The sequence below is a fragment of the Camelus bactrianus genome, chromosome 4 (genome assembly GCF_048773025.1).
Source record: "Camelus bactrianus isolate YW-2024 breed Bactrian camel chromosome 4, ASM4877302v1, whole genome shotgun sequence".
Classification (NCBI taxonomy): domain Eukaryota; kingdom Metazoa; phylum Chordata; class Mammalia; order Artiodactyla; family Camelidae; genus Camelus; species Camelus bactrianus.
In genome coordinates this window covers 80343236-80368471 of record NC_133542.1, presented here as the reverse complement: position 1 = coordinate 80368471, position 25236 = coordinate 80343236, and the positions used below count along the sequence as shown (strand labels likewise).

General features: G+C 45.0%; 1 protein-coding gene across 23 annotated transcripts in view; it reads left to right on the top strand.

Moving 5' to 3' along the window:
* LOC141577530 (uncharacterized) overlaps positions 1 to 25236 on the top strand; it is a 137826-nt gene that overhangs the window by 14611 nt on the left and 97979 nt on the right. For 9 of the 23 annotated variants that reach the window (XR_012506686.1, XM_074362855.1, XM_074362854.1 and 6 more), the window contains 4 exons: positions 6828 to 6987; positions 10036 to 10754; positions 16856 to 16999; positions 17104 to 17420. Coding sequence is in view for 5 of the 23 variants with exons in the window: in XM_074362867.1 (XP_074218968.1) it covers positions 7345 to 7651; positions 10036 to 10652 (924 nt within the window). In the remaining 18 variants the exon portion in view is untranslated. Of the gene's footprint in view, position 1; positions 2678 to 6827; positions 6988 to 7008; positions 7652 to 10035; positions 10755 to 11510; positions 11942 to 14659; positions 14905 to 16855; positions 17000 to 17103; positions 17421 to 25236 lie in introns of those variants that run through there. The other 14 variants (XM_074362869.1, XM_074362868.1, XM_074362860.1 and 11 more) reach the window with 13 other exon arrangements.

The window sequence follows — 25236 nt, the reverse complement described above, 5'->3', positions numbered from 1 at the left end:
GCTCCTCTGAGATCCTCCGGCCACCCTTGCTCCAACCTGAGGACAGACCTACCGTTCCTTTCCTAGGAGGAGGATCAATCCATGGTGCATTTTATGACAATCCTGTCCCCAGGAATGCACGGAAGTTTATCAGCTGAGTGAGGGGAAGTGCCTCTGTGTCTCTGTGTCCCTGTATCTCTGTCTGCTCACAGTGCCCTGCCACCGGCTACTGAACAAGAAAAGTGCTATTCACCATGCTGTGTCTTTTGCAGATGTGTAGGTGTTGGTCTTGTGGCTCATGTGTGGGCTTTGTCCTGGGATGGTGAAGGGCTTATAAATACCTCATCAACATGTATTCGAGATGGCCTGGTGCCACATTGACTTGATTCATGAAGGCATCAAGCCTGCACACTGGTTTGGAAACAACTTGGTTTTGATCAGTCACACTGCATGCATGACTCACTGCTGACCTCTGGGTGGTTTTTTCATTTTAGATTTATTCACCCAGTGTCTTGCTTAAGCTGAAAAATACATTTATTTCACTAGAATATTCTCAGATTCTTTGTTTTCACACATCCAGTTGTTTAATTCCTTTAAAAATCATTTTGTGTTTATAATGCCTCCTAATATCTATCATCTCTAGGTTCCCAGTGGCCTGAGCCATGCACCAGATTTGATGTAGGAACTGTTCCACCAAAAGAAATCCCTTTGCCATAATACCTTTTGAGGAAAATATTATTCTTTAAGGCTCTAACAGTAAATCGTAGAAAAAAGCATGGAACATTTATTGTAGTTAATACATGTTCATGCAAAAAGAAATGATATTTTCATTAAACAATGTTGATTTTAAAAAATTTTACTAATGTGAATATTATTATTCATAATTTAAATAACCAAATAAAACCACAGTTATTTATTATGAAGATTGAAAACTATTTACACTGTCTCTCAATTAGAGGTAGCTTTATTAGAAGACTGAAGGGTATTTAAAAGATGGAAAAATACCCATGATGACACCATCATTTTTATTAACTAAATATCAAGAACTGTGCAGGGTTAAGATTTAACCCTCTGCAAGCTGTCAAGTTAGCATGAGGTAGTTTGTGGATGCTGCCAGAAGACAGGAGACTCCCCCAGATTCAGAGACAAAGAACTTCCTGCCAGCACAGCAGGCAGCATGGGGTTCATGTTCATGTTGGTTCCTGAGTTTCTTTCCTTTTGCTGTTGTAACAAAGGACCACAGACTCAGTGGCTTAAAGCAATACACATTCATCATCTCACTGTTCTATTGTGCAGAAGTGCAAAGTCATTGTCAGTGGGCTAAAGCCAACGTGTGGCCAAGGCTACGTTCCACACCGAGGCTCTAGGAAGGGATTCGTCTTCCTACCTTTCCCAGCTTGCAGAGGTGTTCACACTCCTTGGCCCAGGGCCCTGTGTCACTGTGACCTCTGCTGCCACTTTACATTTCTGTCTCTGACTATATAGATATAAAGGAAGAGTCTTCTACATCTGGTATGGACCCTTTTTCCTAAATGGACATTGTATCTCTATTTATGTGCAGATTAAAACCCCTTCCCTCCAGGGTGTGGTGGCATCAGCTCACAAGATTACCACTCTGGGCTTTAAGTGTCCTCTTTGTATTGTCACCTGGGAACTTCTCTTTCCATAGTTAGCTCTGTGTTACATTTGTTGTTGTATTTTACCCGGCATTACTGAAAGTTTTACTTAAAAGGGATCCTAATTAGCTCTGTTTACCTGTTTCCAGAGCTGAAAGCTTCAGTTCGAGAGTATCTGTTTGATTTCTCTTAAAAATACATTCTAGTATATTTCTCTGGTGAAAGTCTTTACCCTGTTGTCTATTCTCCCATAATTTCCTTATTTTCTTGAATATATTAAAAGTATTTTATAGCCTTTATTGGTAACTCTGATGCCTACATCACCTGGGGGTTAGCATCCTTTGTCTAATGTTTCTTATTCTCATATTATCCGTTATATAGTCTTGACATGTTGCATGTCTTGAAATTCTTTATTACATGGCAGACATTGCAAATGAAAAATCCACATGTTATTTTCCGTGAGAGATTTTCTACCTTCCTGTTAGGCAAACAGGGTGAGGGACTGATCATGTCGCTCCAATCAGGCGCTGAGGTGGATCAGGACTGAAGTGCCTTTTTTCTTAAAACAGCTTTGAGGTATACTTGGCAAAGTAATTTTCACACGTATAAAGTGTACAGCTAATACGTTTTGACATAAGTATATCCCCAAGAAACCATGACCACATTCAAGAGAGTGAACATACCCATCACCCACAAAGCTTCTCTCCTGCCATTTGTTGTCCCTCCCTCCCTCCCCATCTCTTCCCCTGGAAACCATTGATCTGCTTTCCATCACAACATATTGGTCTGCATTTTCAAGATCCTTGTATGAATGGATTAATGCAGTATCTACTCTATGTTGTCTGACTTCTTTCATTCAGTGTAATTATTTTGAGAGTCATCTGTGTTGCTGTATTAATAGCTTATTTTTCTTATAGCAGAGTATTTTTTAGTGCTGGGTTTTTACTGAAGAGTTTGTTGTGAGCAGTGTTTGGATAGACCATCATTTGTTTCTCCATTTACTTCTTGATGGATGCATGGGTTATTTACAACTTGAGCTATTATAAATAAAATTGCAGTGAATATTTGGTTACAAGTCTTTATATGGACATATGCTTTTCTTTTCTAAAGCACCAGATGAGGAATATCTGGGTTATATGGTAGATAGGTATTTAACTTTTTTAAAGAAACTGTTAAAGACTGTTCCAAAATGGTTGTACTATTGTAAATTCCTTGTGGTGTGTATCAGCTCTGGTTGCTCTACTCCCTTACCAGCACTTTGTAAGGTCGGTCTTTCTAATCGTATTCATTCTTGTATGTATGTGTACTAGTATCTCACTGTGGTTTTTAAAAGCATTTCTCTAATGAATAATGGCACCTTTAATCAGCATCTTTTCATATGCTTATTATCCACCTGGATATCTTTACTGAAGTGTGTTTTCTGGCCTCATTCATTCATTCAGGTGTTTGCATTATTATTGAGTTTTGGGACCTCTTTATTCTGGATCAGATACAAAGAGAGACCTTTATCAGATATATGATCTGCAAATAGCTTCTGTCTATGGCTTGTCTTTTCATTTGCTTAGCAGTGTTTAGAACAGCTTTGAAGAGTCTTCATTTTGATAAAGTTCACTCTATCAGTTTCTTTTTAAAATAGATTATACTTTTGGTGTCATAGCAAAGAAATATTTGCCAAACCCAAGGTCATAAAGCTTAAGCCTATGCTTTTTCTCCTAGCTGTTTTGTAGTTTTAGATTTCCTATTAAGATCTATGATCCATTGTGAGTTAATTTTTGTATATTTTGTGAGGTGTGGATCAAAGTTCATTTTTTTTTTTTTTTTTGCATATCACTATCTAATTCTTCCAGCACCACTTGTTGAAAAGTTCCTTTCTCCACTGCATCCTTTTTGAGAATCAATTGTCTATATAAGTGTTGGTTTAGTTCTGAACATTCTATTCTGCTCCATTATTCTATTTTCCTGTTTTACACCAACACCATACTTTCTGATTACTGTAGTTTAAAAAAAAAATAAAAAGCTGAAAATCAGATAGTGCAAGTCTTCCAACTTTGTTTATCTTGTTCAAAATTGTTTTGGATATTTGGGATCCTTTGTATTTTTATATGAATTTTAGAATCAGTTTTAAAATTCCTTACATCCTGTTCTGCCAAAATTCCACCCATATCTTTGGCCATCTCCAAAGCCACATTTTCTGAAGAAGTCTCTCTAGATCCCAGGTGAAAGGAATTTCTGTTTCATCTGTGCTCCAATCACATTTGATAATATTTGATTACATTTATTCATATTTGGCTGGATGTACTTGTGTGATCTTTCCTGCCATAGAGTAAATCTCTCAAGATTTGGAATCTTGACTTGGTTCCCTCTGTCTGCTGAGAAAACTAGTTCTATGCTTTGCAGGAGAGCGCCCTGCAGTAAGAGGTATCTGCAAGACACATCTAGCTCATTGCTTGCATATCGTCAAGGAATCCTGCAGATTTAGAATTGTTTATTGATTGTTGTCTCCAAGACGGCTCAGCCTTTTTTATTTCTATTGCTACTGCTGCAGTTTCAAAGGACAATGGGCTAATTATTTTCCAAATATCAAAACATACTGTAATTGAGTTGTGACGCAAATTATGTGCTGCTCTTTCTTAACAACCTGCTTAGTGTTCACAGGTACCTTCACTCATGGAACTTTTGGGAGAATGTCATATCCTCAGAGATAGCAATGCTGTCTTTGGCGACCTGAGTGGTAGTATCTGAACTCACTCCTGCTGTTTTTCCAGTGCCCCCTGTAGCCCTCCTCCAGCCCTCCATGGGGGGCCTGCAGTTCTGCCCTCGAAAATCCTGTTGCTTCTCAGGAAGAATTCCCTATGAAGCATATTCATGTCCTTCTTGTGGAGACATTCAGTCCAGAGACCTGACAGCAGGGGAAAATGTTTAGACTGCTTTTGGTAGAACGTAAATTCTTCCATACTTGTTAGAAGCAAATCAAATGAGGAAACTGTGTTGGCATCTAACAAATCAGGATAAATGTCTGATGAGGAAGATCAGCTTCCCCATCACACTCGGGCGTCATGTTGATGTGACACTCAACTTGGCAAACATTTTCTCCTGTGAGCAACGTGAAGTTCAAGACGTTATGAAGGGCTTTTTGTTTTTCTTCCTTAGTCTTTCCACATTCACTGTGTCTGGTGAGATTATATGAATCCTGCTTATTTTCAGCCCAGCACTAAGCTTTTTAAAAGGATCACGTGTTTAAAAGGCTAGTGGACAATTTGTTAGAAGATCAAAATCCTTAGACTTTGGTCCTAGAGTTGAATCTTGGTTACTGGTGAATGAGAATTCCCGTTAAAATTTTAAATTCAGCGATATAAATTTTTAAAAATAGTTAAATATTAGGCAATTTCATTAAACACTATAGCAGTTATTTACTTTTACGCCTGTCTCTGGGGCAGTTTTGCAATGATTCCCTCCCTTTATTGATTCCCTCTTTATCAGAATCCTTGAGAGGTCCCTGTCATCATTGTCAATATCATCATCATCATCACCATCATCATGGAACTGATTCCTCTGGGAGATTCTAGGAAAATAAAGAGCTGGACGGGGTTCTGTGCAGGTCAGTGTGTGCATATACAGTAAGAAGAGTTGTCAGACATTAGATTCAAGATACCCTTTCCATTTAGAGAAGAATGTGGTCATGAAACCCTGATGTGCTGAATGAAGGAAGTGATGGGAACAGGGTAGTCAATGGAAAGGAGGAGGAAGTGAGTGAAGCGGGGAGCATAGAGCCTTAGTTAGGTGATCAGCACATTGGTGAGAATGAGGGGAGTGTGATGGCAGAATCATGTCCCTACCCGGCCACAGGGTAGCCACCTGTGACATGTTACTGTACATGGCAAAATGCATGACAGATATTTTAGGACAAAAATCTTAGAGGATTTCTGTCTTCTAAATTGTCTATCAGTTAGCGTTTTAAACCCATGATACATTATTAAAGATTAGTGCAGGGGAACAAATAAAAAGGATTCATATAATCCACCAGACATACTGAATGCAGAAAGGCTAAGGAAGAAAAACAAAAAGTCATTAATAAGTGCCTTGAACCATAAAATGCTCATGAGAGGAAATGTTACACAGGTGAGTGTCTCAGCCACATCCAAAATGCCTGAATTGGATGGGACAAGGGGATCCTGAGATGAGACAATAGGGTGAGTAGCCTGGATTGTCCAGGTGGGCTGAATGTATTCACAGGGGTCCTTGAAATGGAGGACATTTCCCAGCTGAGTTTAAATTCAGAGGGAGGTGTAGCCATAGAGCAATTTTCAGAAAGGCTGCTGACCATGTAAATGGCGGAAGTCGTGGGGCACAAGCTAAGGAAGGTGGGTTACCTCTGGAAACTGGAAAAAAAAAAACAACAACAAGGAAACATTCTCTTCTAGACCCTCTAGAAGGAAGGAAACCTGCTGCTACCTTGAATTTAGCACAGTGAGAACTGTGTTGGATCTCTGACCTCCACAGCCATAAGCTGATAAATCTGTGCTGGTTTAAGCTCTTAAGCTTATGGAAATTTCTTACATTGGTAAAAGGAAAATAACATAGTGAGCCGTAGTGTAACAGATTAAAGGTATAGGATGGGGTGTGGAGAGGATTCTGACATTTACACCTAAAAAACAACCAGGTGAATTGGGAAGGTGTTTTAAGGAAGACTTACCTGGCAGGGCTGTTAAGCAGACTGGAGCGAGGGGAGCATTGGAGTTAGAGGAATCAATTAAATCTCTACAAGAAAAATAAGGAATAAAATGTAACAGGGCTTCAGTGATAAAGGATGTAGGAATGGAAATGGGCAGAGAGATATAAATATTACTTTGAAATTAGCTACAGGTTTGATGACTGCATGTTGGGGAGACTTAGCCGATGTGTGGACTGAATGTTTGCATCCCCTCAAAATCCGTATGTCGAAACCCCATCTCCCAGGGTGATGGTATTGCGAGGCGGGGCCTTTGGGAGGTGATTTGTAGGATAAAATGAGGTCATGAGAGTAGAGCTCTCATGAATGGGATTAGTGTTCTTATACAAGCCCCCAGAGTGCTTGCTTCTCTCTGCTCTCTGGGATATGAAGATATTGGGAAGACAGCCATCTTCGAGCTGGCAATCCTCTCAAGGATACATTGACCTTGAAAGTCTCAGCCTCCAAACCATAAGGAATATGCTGGTTGTTTAAGCCACCCGACACGCGGTAATTTGTTACAGCATCCCAGACTGACGAAGACAGTGGAGAATGCCTCTGAGTTTGGCACTGATTGCCTGGAGAATGCTGAAACCCAGGGAAGTGGGCAGCACAGACGTTTACTCATTTAATCCTGCCAACACAGTAGGAGATAGAGTCCACATATCCCTCGCTACTTAAAAGGTAAGGAAAAAGAGGCACAAATAATAACAACGACAACAAAAACAACAATAATTTGTCCAAGACTCACACAGAACCCCCTGGAGGCAGAGTGAGAATTTGTACTCAGGCAGGCTTGCCCAAGAGCCCCTGCTCATAACTAATAAGTCAGATCACCTTGCTTATGTGGATCAGTTTTTTCAACTGTGATATGAGGATACTGTGTCTAGTAACTTATAATTTCAAAATAATTCACTGTAACGGAATCATTAGTCACAGGCCTTACAAACCACAGAAACCTACACATACAAAAATAACTCGTTAGGTCAAGATAACCAATAACGTTTTTAAATATTATACCTGCTGGGCCTTTGCAATAAAATGTCTTTTTATAATTCTGTCTGGCTACAGAATAACTTCATACTCTTGCATGCTGCTGGTGGCTCCCATGTTGGACAGCACGGGCCTAGAGATTTTAAATTACTTGCCCAGACTCGCCCAGGAAGCTCGTGGTGGGATCCTAGCTATAGTCTGGGACTTTTCCTTCCTATCCAACAAGTCCCTCATGGAAGTTTAGAAGCTTCTCCTTTGGTGCCCAGCTGTCTATCCGTACTTATAACATCTTGTCAGGTGTTCCAGCCTGCTCCTGAACATCAGCCAGAACTCACTTCTGCTCTATTTTGTCCAGGTAATACCTTCTAGCAACTTCCATTGCCTTCTTGGCATCAGTTCTTACCTGGAAGTGTAGTGGCTAGAGGTGGAAATGTGTCCACATGACAGGTTTTTCATAAACATAGCAGGAGTGGTCAAGAGAATAAAACGTCAGGAAGATGAGTAGAAACAGGTCATTTAATATACCAAATGGGTACTTTCAATGTCTGTGTTTCCGAGTCCAGGCTTGTTCTGCTCGTGCATTACAGGCCAATAAATCAGGAGACCAGGTTTTGGGGCAAGAAATAGCGACTTTAATTTGGAAAGCCAGCTGAGAAATGGTAGAATAATGTCCTGGGGAACCATCACCCCAAGTCAGATTTCAGGCTCTTCTTATATTAAAAATGGGAAGTGGGAATGCTTGGTTGTTGCAAACTTGGTGTATGAATTCTTTGTTGTTAGAATCCTTTGTTCTTGCAGCTCTTCACCTGGGTCACATCCGTGTAAACCTCCAACAAACAAATGTTATTTTCTATTCTGTAACTTGTTATCTTTATGTGAATAGAAAAGTGTTAATATCCTTCAAAGTCAGAGCCTTGAGAATAGGTTCTCCTGTATATTTCAGGCTCTAGGCAACATTGTTTTACAAAAGGTGCAGAACCAACAAGACTAAGCCTAGGAAACAGGGCACAGGGTTAAAGTCAAAGGAACAGATCTAATATGGAGTCAGATTTTTTCTTTCCTATTTCAGTAGTGCCATAGATAAGGCAGTTTGGGCAGCTTTTCGTAGGGTCCTGGAGGGTTTCTCTCTCAGCCTCTGTGTGCCTCTGTTGAAAAACCTTCAAAGCTATCTGGCCTGCTGGTAAACCACTCCGCCTGTTTTGCCCTGAAGATGTGTTCTGTTTATAACTGATCTCTACTTCTTGGAAAAAAACTCAATAAAAACTCAGTTGGTTTTCCACCAGCCATGGGCAGGGCTGAGGAATAGCACTTTATTATTTTATAAAAAAAAAAAGAAGTCTTAAAACAGCACTGGGCACATAGGAGAGAGTCAATAAATGCTTCCTGGCTTAAATCAAAATTGATGGCTCAGTGATTCCATGGCTGCTGTATTTGCTGAGCTTGCTAATCCTTTGCTCCATTACACATTTTTTTAACTGAAAAAGAAATACATGCATGTGGTTAAATAAATTCAAACAGAGCACAAAATTACACAAGTGAAAGAAGTTTTCCCTCATCCTCTCTTCTTTCAGCCCTCCCTGGAGATGCCACTGTTTACAATCCTTTGTGTGTTTTCCAGATATGCTATGCACATTCCGACCTATGTATGTAAATTCCTTTAAAGTATTACTTATTTTTAACTTAAAGGGATTTAAATCCTCAAGTGTCTTCTGCCCTGGTAGTAGAAAAGAACAAATCTGACTCCATATTAGATCTGTTCCTTTGACTTTAACCCTGTGCTCTGTCTCCTAGGATTCATCTTGCTTGTAAAAACAATGTTGCCTAGAGCCTAAAATATACAGGAGAGCCTATTTTGAAGGCTCTGACTTTAAGGATATTTAACACTTTTCCATTCATATAAAGATAACAATTTACATAATAGAAAATAACGTTTGTTTTGTTGGAGGTTTACAGGGATCTGACCCAGGCAGATAGCTGCAAGAACAAAGGATTCTAACAACAAAGAATTCCTACATCAAGAAGATTGCAAAAACCAAGCTCGTAGGAAAGAAGCCTGAATTCTGACTTGGGGAGATGGTTTTCCAGGACATTAGTTTGCCATCTAGGTCTACAGAAAGTTGCTATTCCATGCCCCAACACCTGGTCTCCCAACTTACTGGCCTGTTCTGCACTAAGGAGAATGAATTTGGACTCAGTAACACTCCTATCTTCCTAGCAAGCTGGGCACTGGAATTGAGGGCAGCTTTCCCACACCCAGGGACATACTGTGTGCCCTTGATGGTTCCCCGAGGGTGGGGTGTGGTTTACCCAGGAAGGATGGGGACTATGCACCAACACTCAGGCAGTATGCTCCTTCTGGGATCTGACCTCGTACCTCCCGCTCCCCGCCAGCACAACACCTGGGAGAGTGGAGGTAAGGCAGAGATCTTGCCTGCCTGTGTCCCAGCGTGTAAAAGGGGAATAGGTACTCTTTCCAAGGTAGTTCTGAGCGACAACACCTGCGGGTGCTTGGTTCCCAGAGCAAAAGGAAACCCAGATCCAATTTGGGGCAACGGGTGTGATCCCCGTAGGGGTCCTGCAGAGGCCTTGGGTGGAGGGCTGGACCAGGGAGGTAAAATATGAGCTGCGGGCCTTGAAGGGTTAGAGAAGTGTGCAGAGGCAGGACTGCTGCCTCCTTCAGGATGCCCCCAGAGTTAAAACTATTTCTCTCCATCTCTGCTACTCTCCTCCAACCTCCAGATCCCTGCCTTCTCTCTGCTCCTCCTGTCCATGTCTCTCCCTCCACTTTTCCCCTTCTCCCCTCCTCCTCCCATCTTCTCCGTCCCTCGCTTCCCCACCTTCTCTCGCAGAACCCAGAGAGGATCACTGGCCCTCCTGTTCATGCGCAGTCGGTGCCAGCTGGAACGAGGGTTGGAAGCTCCAGCTCCGAGCAGGGGATCGGCCCCAAATTCTGCTCAGCTCTTTCGCCTGGTAGGACTTTTTCTCCTGCCCCGGCGCCCCGGCCACAGCTGTCCAGGGCCAGGTGTGCACCTGCCGCCACTCGCCCCAGCCGGGCTCCCCTGAGTCCGCGGCTGGAGTCCCTTTTCCCTCTCCCGCCCGCGAGTCCTCTCCTCCCGGGCTGCCTCTCCTCGGCCGCCGGCCCGTCCCCGCCCCTGGGCGGGCTGTGTCCCGGGACGGCGGGGTCTGCGGACCCGGATGGGGGCGGGCGGCTGGGGCTGGGGCTGGCCTCCGAGCGTGGCTACTGCCTGCGTCCCCCCCCCGGCTTTCCCTGCCCCGCGACCCCGGGGCTGCACTCGTCTCCCTTCCCCTCTCCCTGGGGGCCAGCTCAGTGTTGTGGGCGCTCCTCCCCGGGCTGAGAGCCTCCGGCTGTGAACCCCAGCTTCTCCGGGTGGAGTCGGGAAAAGGGAGCGTCAGTCCTGAGCGAGTTTCCGTCTCCTCCCTCAGTGTTTCTGCCCCAGGTAAGTACCTTGAACACTTTCACGTGTTATGATGGCAGTGCTTGATGATGTCACTGTTTTTATAGTGATAGGGATTACAGTGTTGAAAGCAAGGCTTGGTTCAGTTAAAAATGAGCTGAAGGCATGAGGCTGTGACATCCTCCATCTTTCCCTCTCCCAGGGTGAAATGTGTGACCGTCGATCTTAAAAAGATAGTTACAGTCCCTAACTAGCCCAGCCCAGCTAGGGTGTGTTAACAGGAACAGCACCACCAGAGGCGTTGGAGACTCAGGGACATTGCAGTCCTAAAGAGCTCCTGGCAAAATTCGGTTTGTTTTGGTTTTTTGGTTCTTCTTAAATTGTGGGGCAGACTAGTTGTATAGAGGGAAAAATAAATATCAAGAAATATTTTTTCATTTAACTTCTTTATTGTGATATTTTTCACACACCATGAAGTCCACCCACTTAAATGCTAGAATTCAGCAGCTTTAGCATATTCACAGTGGTGCAACCATTAATATTCCAGAACGTTTTCATCACTTCAGAAAGACCAGTGGAAATGATTGACCTATCCACCCCTTCCCAGTGCTGGTTCTAAAGAAGATTCTTGGTTGTTCCTGACCATAAATTATCTTGTTACCCATAAAAAATCTGGTAGGAAATCTAAACAGAATTGTATTGAATCAGTCTATCAAAGCAAGAAGAATTAATGTCTTTATGGCATAAATTTCTTTTACCCATGAATATATCTCGGACCCTATATTTTCATATTTCCAGAGCCTGGCCCATGGGAAGTCCTCATTAATTGTTGGGTTTGTGAATGATGAGATTCTATACATCGTTAGTTGCAACTGAAGCCTTTCACAGAAGAGAAAAGTAAACTCACTGAAGCCAAGTGACTCTCTGATGGTCAGAAAGAGTGACAGCCAGTGCTGGAGTGATCCAGTGGACTTGGTGTTTGTAACCAGATTTCTCCAGCACCTACAGCTAAGGGGATCAGAGTATTCTTTTATTTTTTCTAAATGGCGTTGCTTTTATTTTTACTTATTTTTTAAAATTATTTTTATTGAAGTGTAGTCAATTTAGAATGTTAGTTTCAGATGTACAGCAGAGATTCAGTTATAAACATATGCATATGTATCTATATATCTTTTAGTTTGTTTTTAGTACAACTCATTACAAGAAATTGAATATAGTTCCCTGTGCTATATAGTAGGTCCTTGTCATTTATTTTATATTTATTAACGTGTATCTGTTAATCCCCCTTTTCCTGCCTGCTAACCACAGTTGGCTTTCTATGTCCATGAGTCTATTTCTAGCAGCACCGTTTTTGCTAGTAATATATGCTGGTTGGCTGCTTTCAGTTTCAGTAATTCCACCTTATCTGTGGGCATTTTCCTTCTGGTGGGCCTGTGTGTGGTTTGCTCACGTGATATAAGAGTTGTGTATTTGGGAGAACCCCAGGCCTCGTGTAGTGCCTGGTACAGAGTGCCCACTGAGCTGATGCTTGAACTGAGAAAAAAAAACAAAGTAAATGTTGGAATTTCCACTATGGTTGAGACTTCCAGGTTTCTATAACCTGTTTATCGCACATTAATGTTGGCTGCACCCATACTGGGTAATTTGGTGGAACTTCATGGTATGATGGTGTAGAGACGGGGCTTTGTATGCTTCTTCTCTTTCCGTTTTCTAAGACTCATTCTCCTGGGCCTTCCAGATCCTCCCCCAGAAGTGCCCATGGCTGGCTTGGTGCTGCGCTGAGGCAATATATGTTAATAAGGCCCTTTCCTCATCTCTTCTGAGCCTCCGTTTCCTTCTCTGCACAATGAAGACTTAGACTAGAAAAGTGCTTTTCAGTTTCTTTTAAGCCATGTTTCCTTTGAGAAACAGAAAATACAAATCTCTCCTCCCATTCAACCTATAGATTTTGACACATCCAAAATGTGACATAGCTCTTTGTGGAAAATTGAAGTGATTGTGATTCCAGGTGGCACAGAAAAGAGTCTTCAGAGATTTATTGCAGGGAGAGGGCAGGAAAGGGGCAGTATATCCCACTTTCTAGTGTGAGCACTGGAACAGGGGCTTGGGTTTAAATACGGTGTCCGACGTGGCCACTCTCTAATTTTTTATTTTTTTTACCTCTCTCTAATCTTGCACAATGTGATAAACCTCTCTCCCTCAGTTTCTTAATGCGTCAAGTTGGGGTGATAATAATTTAAGTGTTTTGTGGAACATTATAAACATAAGACATTTGTTTCTCCGTAGAAACAAAACCTGCGAGGGAATAAGGGATTTCTTTAAAAAAAAAAAAAAAATCTTGTCCACAGCACTCTGTCAGTGTCTATTTTGAAGTTCCTTGAGGGTGAGTGTTGGGTCTAAAGTCCATCGTGGGACAGGTGGCCCATGGGTCTGTGTGCCGCAGATTGCCCCCTCCTCCCCAGTCCTCTTCCTCTCAGTCCAGGATGAAGTTCCCTAGTAGATTTACACAGAGATCTTGTGGAAATGGCTTTTCATTTTATTGTTTCACGAAGAAGGGCTGCCATCATGATCTCTGTAGACAGGTTTTGGTGGCCTGAAGGCTATGCAATTACGTTTTCCTATTTAATATAAAGAAAAAAATTACAAGTACAAAATTAGTCCTACGGTGGTGGCAGGGGTTCTTGAAAGTGGGGACCATTAGCTTTGTTAGTTTCAGGTGCAGGGGCCTCTGGCCATGAGGACACATCATCGTGCTCTGAAGTTGGAGGGACCAGTGGGCTCAGTGGGAATATTTACTGAGTGTATCTCATGGGTTGGGCATTGACCTATTTGTACTGTGTGTTCCTTATTTGAGACAGTGAGCTCGTTTAACCTCAATAGCCTCTTTAATAAATTAGACTTTTTTAATTTTGAGATATAATGTAGATTCCCATGTAGTTGTAAGAGATAATATGGAGAGGGCCTACGGACTTTTTGCCCAAATTTCTTTAAAGGTTCCATCTTGCAAAGTTGGGATACAATTCAGTAATGACTCACTAACCCTTTGAGGTTTGTGTTATTGCCCTCATTTCTATTCATGATTAAACTGGGGTTAAGAGGAGCACACAGGCCTGCCCAGGTCACCCATGGTTAGTGTAGAGTCGGGTGAAACGTGGGCTTGGAAATTCCAGGCAGTACCAACATGATACTCTGTGGCAGGGAGCAGCATTCACTTTGCTTGTTTATTCATTCATTCAACAAGCATTTATTGAGTAAACTCTGTGGGTCAGATGCTATCATAGTTTTATCTGATTCTTCAGCACTATGGAGAATCCGGTAATGTTTCCTTCTTTTTTTAATCTGAGAAAATTAGCTCTGAGAGGTTATAAACCCCCCAAAGGGAATATAGCTCATAAATGAGGGATAGTAAATTTGTACATTTCCTTCTTTTTATGCAGGTGGTAACCTAGGCATTTTACATTTGTAAAGTTCCATAATCCAGATATATTCTTGTAAGGCAAGGATTTTTTTTAATTGAAGTATACTCATGTTTACAAAGTTGTGTCAATTGCAAGGTGTTTATTTTTTCTTGAATTTGGAATTCAAAATTATTTTTTGAGGGGGGTAAATAGGTTAATTTATTTGTTTCATTTTTTTTTAAAATGAGGTACTGAGGATTCAACCCAGGACCTCATACATGCTAAGCATGTGCTCTACCACTGAACTGTACTCTCCTCCCCAAAGCAAGTTTTCTTATCAAGTATTCTGCATCTTAGGAGTTCAAATAAATTGGAGTTGAAATCCAGGTCTTTTGATCCTACTGTGTTTCTTTACATTATATCCTGCTGAGGGGTGTGGAAGCAGTTCCTTTATTCATTCCTTTATTCAGCAGTTTTGAGCATTGACTTTGCATCAGGGCCTGGCTAGGTGCTTGGAAACAGAAAACAAGAAATGACCCTTTTCTGCAGAGGGCGGAAGCCTAGACCAAAAGCTGCCTAATGTGATCCGAGCTGCGGTAGCCATGTGCAGACGCTGAGGACAAACTGTACCCACGGCTTTGCTTGGGCTTCCCCTGCCTTCTGACTGGTACACACCACGTCACCGCAACCCAGTGAGGCCCGCAGCCCGCAGCACAGTATGTACCACGGTCTCCTCTTCCCTCTCGTCAGGGACTGCAACATGAACATCCCTGACTACATGCAGTGTGCTTAGGACCACCAGACTCTCCCCGTGGTGGTCCAACCCGTGGGGATCATCTCAGAGGAGAATTTCTTTTGCATCTATAAGCGAATCTCCTTGGTGAGGCAGATCATCCCTTGCGGCTCGCAGTGGGCACTCTGTATCCACTACAGTCACCACTATGCGCCCGAGAATGGGTGGAGCGACTTCCAGACCCACCGCAAGGTCGTGGGCCTTGTCACCATTACCGACTGCCTCTTGGACAAGACCTTCGAGAAGCTCCACGTGCAGAGGAGCTGTATGGCACCACGCTCTATGACTCTCGGCTCTTTGTCTTTGTGCTGCATGGGGAGGTGGCCGAGCATCCGCGCACCGACGTGGCCTTCAATCTACGAGGACTGCAGGCTGGTGGAGAAGAGGATCGAGGACTTCACTGAGACTCTCTTCATCATGCTCAAGTCCAAGTGGCTGGACGGTGCATCCGACAAGACTGGGGATAAGATCCTCCTTCTCTACATCCTGTTTGAGAAGGAGGACTTTGTGGGATTGGACACAGAGAGCAGGAAATTCTACCTGGATGCCCGGACACCCTGGCTGTGTGAAGGGTTGCTTCCCTACATCCAGAAAGGGATCAGCAAGGAGGAGGGCTGTCTTGTAGCCAAGGCGTGAGGGAGGTGAAACCCGCCGGTTTTCAGACGTTTAAAAGTGAATCCGCCTTTGTATCAGAGAGATTCTTTTAGGGTTATTATGGACACTTACTCCCGCTTTTCAGCCAATTCCCCTGGTGTGACCCCTGGAGTTGCTGTCCAATAGAGTAGCCAAAGCCACTGATGCTAGGAGAGCTGGGGAGGAGGCTGCTCTGAGCTGAGATGTGCTGTAGGTCAAATGCACATCAGACGCTGAGACTTGTCTAGTAAAAAGAATGTAAACTATCTTGTTTCTTTCTTTATTGATTACATGTCAAAATGATAGTATTTTACATACTGTAGAATAAGTAAGATATGTTCTTAAAATCAGTTTCTAGGGTTTTTTTTGGGGAGGTTACATTTTTAAATGTGGCAACTGGGAAATTTTCTTTACATGGCTGTCATTTCATTCCTGTTGGACAGCATGTCCTGGGACAGTCTCATCCCTTTGCTTATAGATGTCATGCTGAATCCTGAGACGCAGAATGAGATGCTGGTTGAGCTGGGGGTGGAGACAGGGTCTCCTGCCTCCCAGGTCCAGCACCTGCACGGCTCAGGCCCTCTCTCCCTGCCTGACAACCACCATGCCAATTTAGGACTACAGAAACACTGCCAGGGGCTTCCAAATGAGCTCCTTACGCAGGGAAAGGCGTGTCACGGAGCATGGGGCACAGCAGGGAAAGATTCGTCCTCACTTTGTCCCTGTGATTAGGTCAACGGACCCACTTTGCCTTGGAAGTGCAGACGAGCTCTTCTGGGCTGCCTAACCCCCCACATTCTGCTCTGTTTCCCTGTGTATCTATCGAGATGTCCCTCGGGCAGAAGAAGGTGAGATGCATTTGCCGAGAGGTGTTCCCCCTTTGCTGGGGAGAGTGTGGGAATCTGTGCCCCCCCGACCTACGGCCTCGGGCCTTGAGTCTGGAGAGGGCTCATGGCGGTCCCACGGGTGTCGGTCGGAGGGCCTGGCACGTGCTGCCGGGCCTGATGTGGAGGAGGTTTTCTGCGATTCTCTGTGAGTCTAAAATCAGATTCTACTTTCTGGTTGTTGGTAAGTTGGAGGAGAAGATGCCAGAGAATTGATAAAAAGAAAGTCCAGACCAGTCCTGTGAGTGACAGGCACAGGGGACCCGAGTCCCACCTGCTTGTGGTGCCTGGCGGGCTCTGGATGAATTTTCACTTCCTCCCCGGACATACCTCTATATCTTAAGGAAGGGGCGAGGCATGTCGTGGCCATGACCTGTACTTGTCCTCACAGGGCCCCGTGATCTACACGGCTTTCTCCCTTTCTGCTTCTTGTAGATGAGCTGGCAAATGTAGTGGCCTGGGCAAAGCTGAGGACACAGATGCCAGCACCGTGCCACTCCCAGGCTGGCTCCATTCCCGTCACCTGTCACCTCCTGCTGAGTCCCCAGGCGTCAGTCAATGTCGGTACATCGGTGCAACGTAAGCAGGGACCAACATCTCCCCCTGGACAAAATGGTGGGTGAGCAGTGGAAGCCTGGAGCCCTGACCCAGCCCCCTGACCAGTGCCTCTTCTTTTGTCACAGGAGGCACTGGTGACATGTTTGCTCAGCAACTGCTTGGCTCTGAGTCTGCAGACCCAACAGAGAATGCCAGCTTGTTTTTGCCTTTTGAATTCTGTCCTTGGGATTTGGCGGAGTAGCTGGTTGTGTGCTTAGCCCATAGTGGTTGACACAGTCACCATTGTTTACCCAGAACCTTGTGTACCAGGCATGGCTCCCGGCATCAAAATACAGCAGCGCATTAAACCTCCCTCCTGGTGGGTCTGTCTGTTTTGGTACCGTAAGGGCTCAGCCAGCATCTGAACGTCAGTGAAGTAACGCGGCCTGTGATCTCGGGTCATGTAAGTTCTCCTCCAGTCACTTTTACTCCATTGTTGCTTTTACTATTACACAGTCATTAATTTTTTAAACAATGCTTTGGTGCAGGAACAGAGCCTAATTCTCTCCTGTTACTCTTGGTGGGAGTGAGTAAAATTGTCCAGCTTGAAATGCGACCACATTTTGTAGCTCAAAAGCTGTTTACTCGCATCTAGGAGAAGTTTAGGTTTGGGGCGCTGACCACGTTGGTGTCCCCCGGCAGCGCCGCTCGCCTCAGGCCCCTGCCTTCCCTGGAACAATAGGTGAGGGTGGGTCTCACCGTCCCCTCGTCCCTGTCCTCACCAAACTCACCTAAATTCTTGTAATTGCTGTCAGTTATTTTTGTTCTCATGTGTTTCTAATTTTCGCTGTTCCTCTTTTCCTTTTTCTATTTCCCTTTCTATCTTGTACCGCCCTGTGAGCATGTTGTTGCGTCAGAAAATTGGACTGTGCACACCCTGCATTGGAAATAGCCAGATTGTCCTCCGTGCTGTCCCCATCGCTTTAAAAAGCAAAAACCTTAACAGTTGCCTTGATCCATATATTATCCTAGTCATCTTTTTATTTTCTAGTTTTTTGGAATTTTTGCTTTGTTAGCACATCACCCACTGGTGTTTGATACCTGTTAAAATCCTTGATTTGAGGAACCAGTTTGGTCCTCCTTATGTTTGGTGACAAATGCGCCCTTATTAAATTTGTTTGATTGTTTTGAAGAAGTGAGATGCGAATTGATTTAGGCGGCTGCTGAGGGATTTTTTTCATGGAGTACTTAAACTTGGAAAGTCAAAATCTGCAGCATCTTCCTTGATTCTGGCTTTCACACAAACGTGCTTGGCACGAGGATCCGGGCTGTCGCTGTGTGACGTGCGTGACGGAGCTTCCTGGCCGGTGGTCACTGGTGAGAAAGTGGCAGGCTCGGAGATGAGCAGCTGCAGGGGATGCTGTTGGAGGAAGCAGTCACCGGTTTTATGTTTTTTGTTTTTTGTTTTTGCATTCACCATCCCCGTGCCATTTACTTTACTTTGCCTTCATAGAGAGGCAGGAGCGGGTCTAAACTCCATGCCACTCTTATTTTCCCTTTACGAGGCTGGTTTTTCTGAGTATCAGAACAACATGGCCTTCTCCTAAGTAGCTGGCTCACTTGGATCTGGTGGACACAGGGACCGCTAAAGGGGACTGTAGCTTCCTCTCTGCTCCAGCCAGTGGGCTTTCAGAGCCGGGTCTGTGGTTTGCCTCAGCAGCCATGCAGTCCTCCCTGCACCAGCCTTTACTATTAACCCATGATGGCAGTAAGTAGCTGACTCCGTGTCTGTTGCAGCTGACGTCCACCACTGACGGCCGTGTCGTTAGTTTGCGGTAGTGAGTCTCCAACACCCTATTCAGCTGTGAAGTGACCTTGCATTCTCACCCACACCCTGGTTCATCTCACCCGGGGGAAGTGTTTGGCCACCACCGTCATGCTGGCCATGAGACCTTGTTTCTCCTTTCATGCCCTGGTCCAATTGTGGACACTTCATCCTTCACTGACTTGGTCTCGCTTGAGACAGGCCAGACGTTCTGAAAGAGCCCATCACATTCTGGGGGGGGAACAGAACACAAGAATCGCAAGTAGGAGTCTAGGCTCTCTGGGTTGGCAAATGCAGGCTGGGATCTGTGAAGGCTGGGCTGTGCCCTGAACACAGGCCTTTCCCGTGGCTCCCGAGAGCCCAGGGGTCCGAGTGAGAACAGCCTTGCCTGGGTTCCCCCATCCTCATCTGCTCACTGGCAGGTGTGTCTGCTAACTAGGAACTGCCCCAAACCTCGGGCCCTTCAAATTTCAGACCACAGGAGAACCTTGAGTCCCTTCTCCTGGGCCTCCTTTGTGAGAACCCAGTGCCTTCTGAGGTGACCAGAGGCAGGAGATGCCTCCCCCTCCAGGGAGCTCTCTTCGGAGGACTGTGATGCACTGCACCTTGCTGTCAGCTTGTGGGGTTCCATCCGTGGTCCTTGCAGAACCAGACTTGAGACTGGCTTAGCAATAGAAATGACAAGACTGATTCCAGGGCAGGGCCGGGGGGAGGAACAGGGGAAATTGAATGTGAACTCAAACACCTAGGTGGGTTCTGGGTCTGTTACTAAAATCGGGAGCCTGGGAGGTACCTGCCAGGAATCGAACTCTAGAGTAAATGCTGGACATGAGGCATTTTTAAGATTCCATTTGTCATCCAAGTTAGGACTTCAAAGAGGCACTTGGGTCTATGGTCCCGGGGCTCAGGTGAAGGAGCCGGACTAGAGATACACGTTGGGAGTCGTCATTCTTAGCTGGTGTTCACAGCCGTGCAGGTGGATGAGCTCATCTCGAGAGGTGCAGACTGAGGCTGAGGCGGGTCAGGGCTGTGCCTGGGTTGGAGGAAAGCCCAGACCATGCAGCTTTGGCGTGTCACTCAGTGGCGTTTGGGATTTTCAGAGCAATGGCATTTATCCTTAAGGGTCTTGGGGGTGGGCAGGGCCACCCAGGAAGAAATCTGAATGGAGGGTTGTGGCCACGCGTGCGCGTCTGGGGATGATGCAGAGGCTGCATGTTCCAGGAGGGGAACCTCCTCGGAAGATGGAGTCGGAGTGGGGAGTGTTGAGAAGGTAGTCACACTCACCTGTGAGGGAGGGACAGAGGCCTAGGGAGTCTACACCCTAGCGGACTCTCTTTCCCACGAACAAAAGGCCAGCAGACAGAAGATTTGAGGTGAGAAGGAGCCAAAGTGGAGAATGGTGGTTGGACAGTTCTGGAATAGTCTCCCTGCAAAATAGAGTTAAAAAAAACCCAGACTCTTAAGAACATTGATAGTGACGTTGGAGGAGATAGTTCTTTTTCTGGCCTCCTAAGGGTAAGACATGTATCCGGGGATACACAGAAGAATCGGGCAGTCTGGACGGGGCTTGACCCTTACCAGTGGGAACAGGGCAAGTTTAAAGGGGGAGAAGGGCAGCGGAGGGAAACTAGCCAGGTCTCGTGTCAGGTAGCAGTCGGCAGCCCTACTTGCGTGTTGCATTCACATCCGTGTCTCCCAGGTGGGCGGTGGCAGCCCCCTTTTGCAGTTTGGGAAGCCTTCTCAGAGGGGTTAAGGAATTGGTCCCTTTCGCGGCTAGTAAATGCTGTAGCAGGATTCAAGCAGGGCCTTGTCAGACTTCAAGGGCATGTTCTCTCTACTAATTCCGGTACCTCCCTGTTGTACCTGGATTGGTGAATTGGGTCAGTATTGGAGCCTTTCACAAAAAGTACGATTTAAGTGCCTCAGGACTCTTTCCCAAAGCTCAGTGTTCTCTAATGGTTCAGAAGCACCGCAGTGCTTTTCGCCCCACAGAGGTAAGGTCTAACTATTTTGACGATGACGTGGTTGCAAATGATGTACAGGTGCAAAACCCGACTTAGCAGCTTCTGAAGGGAAACTCTCCAGTTCTTCCTTGATAGGCTTTCTTCCACGGGATGTAACCTGCTGCAGCGTAGGTCTGAGCTTTCTGTATGGAGTGAGGGTTTGTTATCCAAAGTTAGCAAATAAGGGTCAGATGGAGAAAATCGACGTTAACAATTTATTTTGGGGTTTCATTAGACAAGATGCACTATCGCTTAATGGCCCATATAATGTAAGTAATTGAGTACAGAACATTGCATTCCTTACTTTCTAATGAGAGCTGTCTTGCATCGTAAGGTTGTCTGCTTTGGAACTTCAGCTCAGCCAGTAGGGCACCTGTCAGTGTGTTGGTGTGATTGCATTTACACAGTGCATGTAATCTGGGCTTCCTCTGCCCCAAACACTCCAGTGCAGAATCATAGGCTGTAGCCATCACTTAGTTATACAAATACTTCTACAACTATATGATACAAAAAAAAAAAAAAAAAAAAAACAAAGAGAGAGAGAGAGAGAGATTGCCTTTATCAAATTTCCTTTGATTTTAACTGCAAACTGTTGTTGAGCAGCTCTGGTTTCCTTTGGATATGAATATGTACATTTCTTTGCATGTAACTTGGATTTTAGACTAGAACACCAACCTCTTGCTTTCCATGAGCCACAAAAATCATAGCCAAATGACATACGTATTAAACATTTTATTCTTTTCTTCTGAGACAGAATCCTTGAATCTGGGACTTGGGCTGTGATTTTGCTTTTGCTCTTCCCACCCCCCTTATCGTCTCACTCCTTTTTCCCACGTGGCCTCCAAGAGTTCATGGTCTCAGAGGAGCAGGTGGACAAACACCAGTTGGTCGCCAAGCAGTCCTGCTGTAGAGGGAGCCCAGCCAAGAGCTAAAGGACATCATCAGAGAGGGCTTCCTTGAAGAAATGGGCTCTACATTCAGTTATGAGGACAGAGTAAGAGTCAGCCAGGAGAAGGAATCAAGAGGGTGACTCAGGTTGCAGGAGCAGCCCGGGTAGAGGCCTGGAGGCTTGTGGGGTGGGGACCCGGGGAGAGTGCACTGTGTGGTCCAGGGTGGAGGGTGCCCCTGTTTGGGAGGACACTGGAGTGGGCCTAGGGATGGAGGGTTTAGGAGGAGCTTGGTTTTTTACTAGAATTGACACAGAAGAGGCAGTGAAGGGTGTCAGCAGAAAGTGACCCTCAGGAGAGGTACTCCTGGTTTTGCTTCTGATGTTCTACAGAAAGAAGGGGTCGGGGTGGGCGAGAGCAGCTCTGCCCGTCCCTTTGAGACCCACCCCTTCATTCATTTATTCATAACACATGCAATTCTGAGTGTCCAGGGGAGAGAGTTGGACTCACAGTAGTAAGCAAAATGTATTGCTTCTTGAGAGTTTAGCATTGTCAGAAGTTGTCTTAGCGTAGAATGTTCTAGGAACACAGCAGGGGCACCTAACCCAAAGTGTAGAGGTTCGAGGGAAGGAAGGCTCCCTTGACAAACAGTCAAAATGGGCTTGGAGGCAAGTGGGAAGAAGCAGCAGGTCAGGGGGCGCCTGAGGTCATTGGGGACCTGGGTACTGAGGTGAGGCTGGGCGAGCAGCATCGGGGGTGGGGCTGGAACTCTACCAGGGAGCCTCTGAAGGGTTTGAAGTGGGGGTGATGTAATCAAATTTGTGCTTTGGGAAGGCTGCCCTGGCTGTGTGTGTGTGTGTGTGTGTGTGTGTGTGTGTGTGTGTGTGTTTGTGTGTGTGTGTGTGAAGCAGGGAAGAGGGGGAGAGTGCCACCAACTGGGAGGGTCATTAGAAGACCATTGACAGGCTGGGGGGCCACCAGTGGGAGAGGGGCGTCGGGGCTGCTTGGGGACGGCAGGGGCAGTGTGAATGCCGGATTTCCTCATGGGGAGAGCTTATTAACGGGGACCCCCTAGCGGCACCTTGTGGCTGGAAGAAAACGGATGCAACCAGGTGTACTTTTCTCTTCTTCCCTGCATTGTGTGATGATCTTAGCTCAGCCAACATTTGGAAGAGAAGAGCTAAGTTTCAGGGTAGCACAGGACATTGTTGAGCTCGTTCGAGTGAGATCTGATAGGATTTAGTCTTGTGTTGAGATCTGCATGTTCACTTAGCTAGAAACGTCCCGTCTTTTGGATTTCCATAGGGGTATTTATTCTTGATAAAGATTGCTTTCTTGGTGAGAGGAAATTTAATACAGCTGCTGTGTTTCTCAAAAAAAATCTTATCTTTTAAGAAATTTAATATTCAAAAGAATAGCAAAATTTAAAAATGATAAAGTAAGGCTTTGCTGTAGTTTCTTTGGTTTCTGAGTTAATGTAGAGTTTGAGCCTTTGCATTACTTAAATAGCACATCCTTGTCAGTATTTAAAGAGCTGTTAGTGAGCGCCCCAGGACCCACTTCTCAAAGCACCATTAAATCTTGCTCTGAAATAGTGAAGTCATAAAGGTCTTGTTGGCAGAAGCCAAATAGTTGGTTTATAATTTGCAGCATAGCACCCTTTATAAAATAATAATAGGTTCAAAATTAAGAAAGTGGAAAATAATTGATTTTTTTAAAGCTGAAACATAATCTTTCTTGTGTTAATGTTGCAACTGGAAATTTCGAAAAGAAAAATCCTACTGTAATATCATCTACGTGGAATACATATATGTCTATCACGTTTGCAATGTAACTGCGCAGTGGTTTTTGAAGTCAGGACCATTCCAGCTGAGTTACTGGCAGTGATGGTTGCTGGTTTTCAATGGAAGACCCTAAATTTGCCTTCTTAGCTTTATTCTTTTCTTTTCTGTTCTCTCTCTCTCTTTTTTTTTTTTTTTTTTTTTTTTTTTTGTAGTGAGAGGGCTCAGTAGTGCTTTGCCAGCATGATTTTGGGGCAATTTGGGGGCAGATATCGTGCACAAGCAGTGAGATATTTCCATGCATTTTACTTTCCGGACATCACCATGGAACATGTGGGGGTTTGTGCCTGCAGGCCGGGATGCTGCAGGACTCCCTGGTCCATCACCTTTATGTCTTGGAGCTGCTCCAGTCAGTGAATGACTTTCTGTGGATTGGATGTAAGGTGATCTGACGCAGATGATCAGATGTGTAACTAAGTACTGTTACTTGAAATAGAAAACCTATCAAAAATGGCTCTAAAATACAGGATGAGGGAGGAGAATTGGCTGAGCTGCTTGCATGGGGAATATTCTCAGGTGACTCCCTCATTGTGTCTCCTGTCACTCCCCCCCAGCCCTGCACGGCAGTCATCGTGAAGCAAGCATGCACTTTCTCAGAAACGCGCTGAATTTCTTTGTGCCTCTGTTTGTTGGCTTTTTTTTTTTTTGAAAGCACATCTTGCCCTTTGCTTAAATGCCATCCCTGCCTAGTCACCTCTTACACTCATTCGTCTGGAGCTCGTCCATACATAGCTGCTGAATGGATGAACAGAATGTAGTATCTCCATGTAGTGGAACATTATTCAGACGTAAAAGTGAATAAAAAAGAAAAAATAAATAAAGGGGAATATGAAAAAGGCCACCTGCTCTGGGAAGTCCACACTGACTGCTCAACCCGCCCTTTTCCCTTTGAAACCCAATCACTTATGCTCCTCTCTACTCTTTTTGATAGTACTTACCACCTTCTAATAAACTTTAACACTTTCAAAAAAAAAAAAAAGAGAGATGCTGATACCACTTCAACCTGGACGAACCTTGATAACAGCACGTTAAGTGAAAGGAACCAGACACAAACGGCCACATATTGTTGAATTCAGTGATCTGAAATGCCCAGAATAGGCACATGCAGAGGCAGAGGGCAGGTGATGGTTGCAAGGGGTTGGGTGGAGGGGGGTTGGGGAGTGATTGCTAGTGGCAGGGGTGTTCTTCTGGGATGATGAAGTGTTCTGGAAATAGATGGTGGTGAGGGCTGCACAACCGTGAGTGTGCAGAAGACTGCTGAGCGCTGTCTCTGGGAGTGCCTGTGGTTGGGGGCGGCTTTATTTTGTTCTCATCCGTGAAGAGTCATCTTGTGCTGAGGCCATTCTACTCCTGTGAGTGGTGAGGGTCAGAGACTTTGCAGATTCATGTGTTATTTTCCCACTTGCTGAGTGTAGGCAAAAAAGTTTTAAGCCTGAGAAAGTGCTCCATCTGCAGAAACGTCTTTTAGTTTTGCATGGTGTAAAATTCTTGAGAGCTTTTTAATCGTTGAGGACAGCCTGTGGGGGGGAAACAGCCCGTGAATCCTGGGTGAGTCCCGGAAGAGCTGCGCTTCCCTCCCTGACACGGGTGGGGATTTCACCCCCGTTCAGGCAGTGAAGGGCCCAGACCCGAGAGCGGAGTTGACAGTCGTGAATATTTACATGTATCCGCTGCTTCATCTTGGATATTAATTTCAAGCTGAGTCAGTATGTGGCGGCAGCCT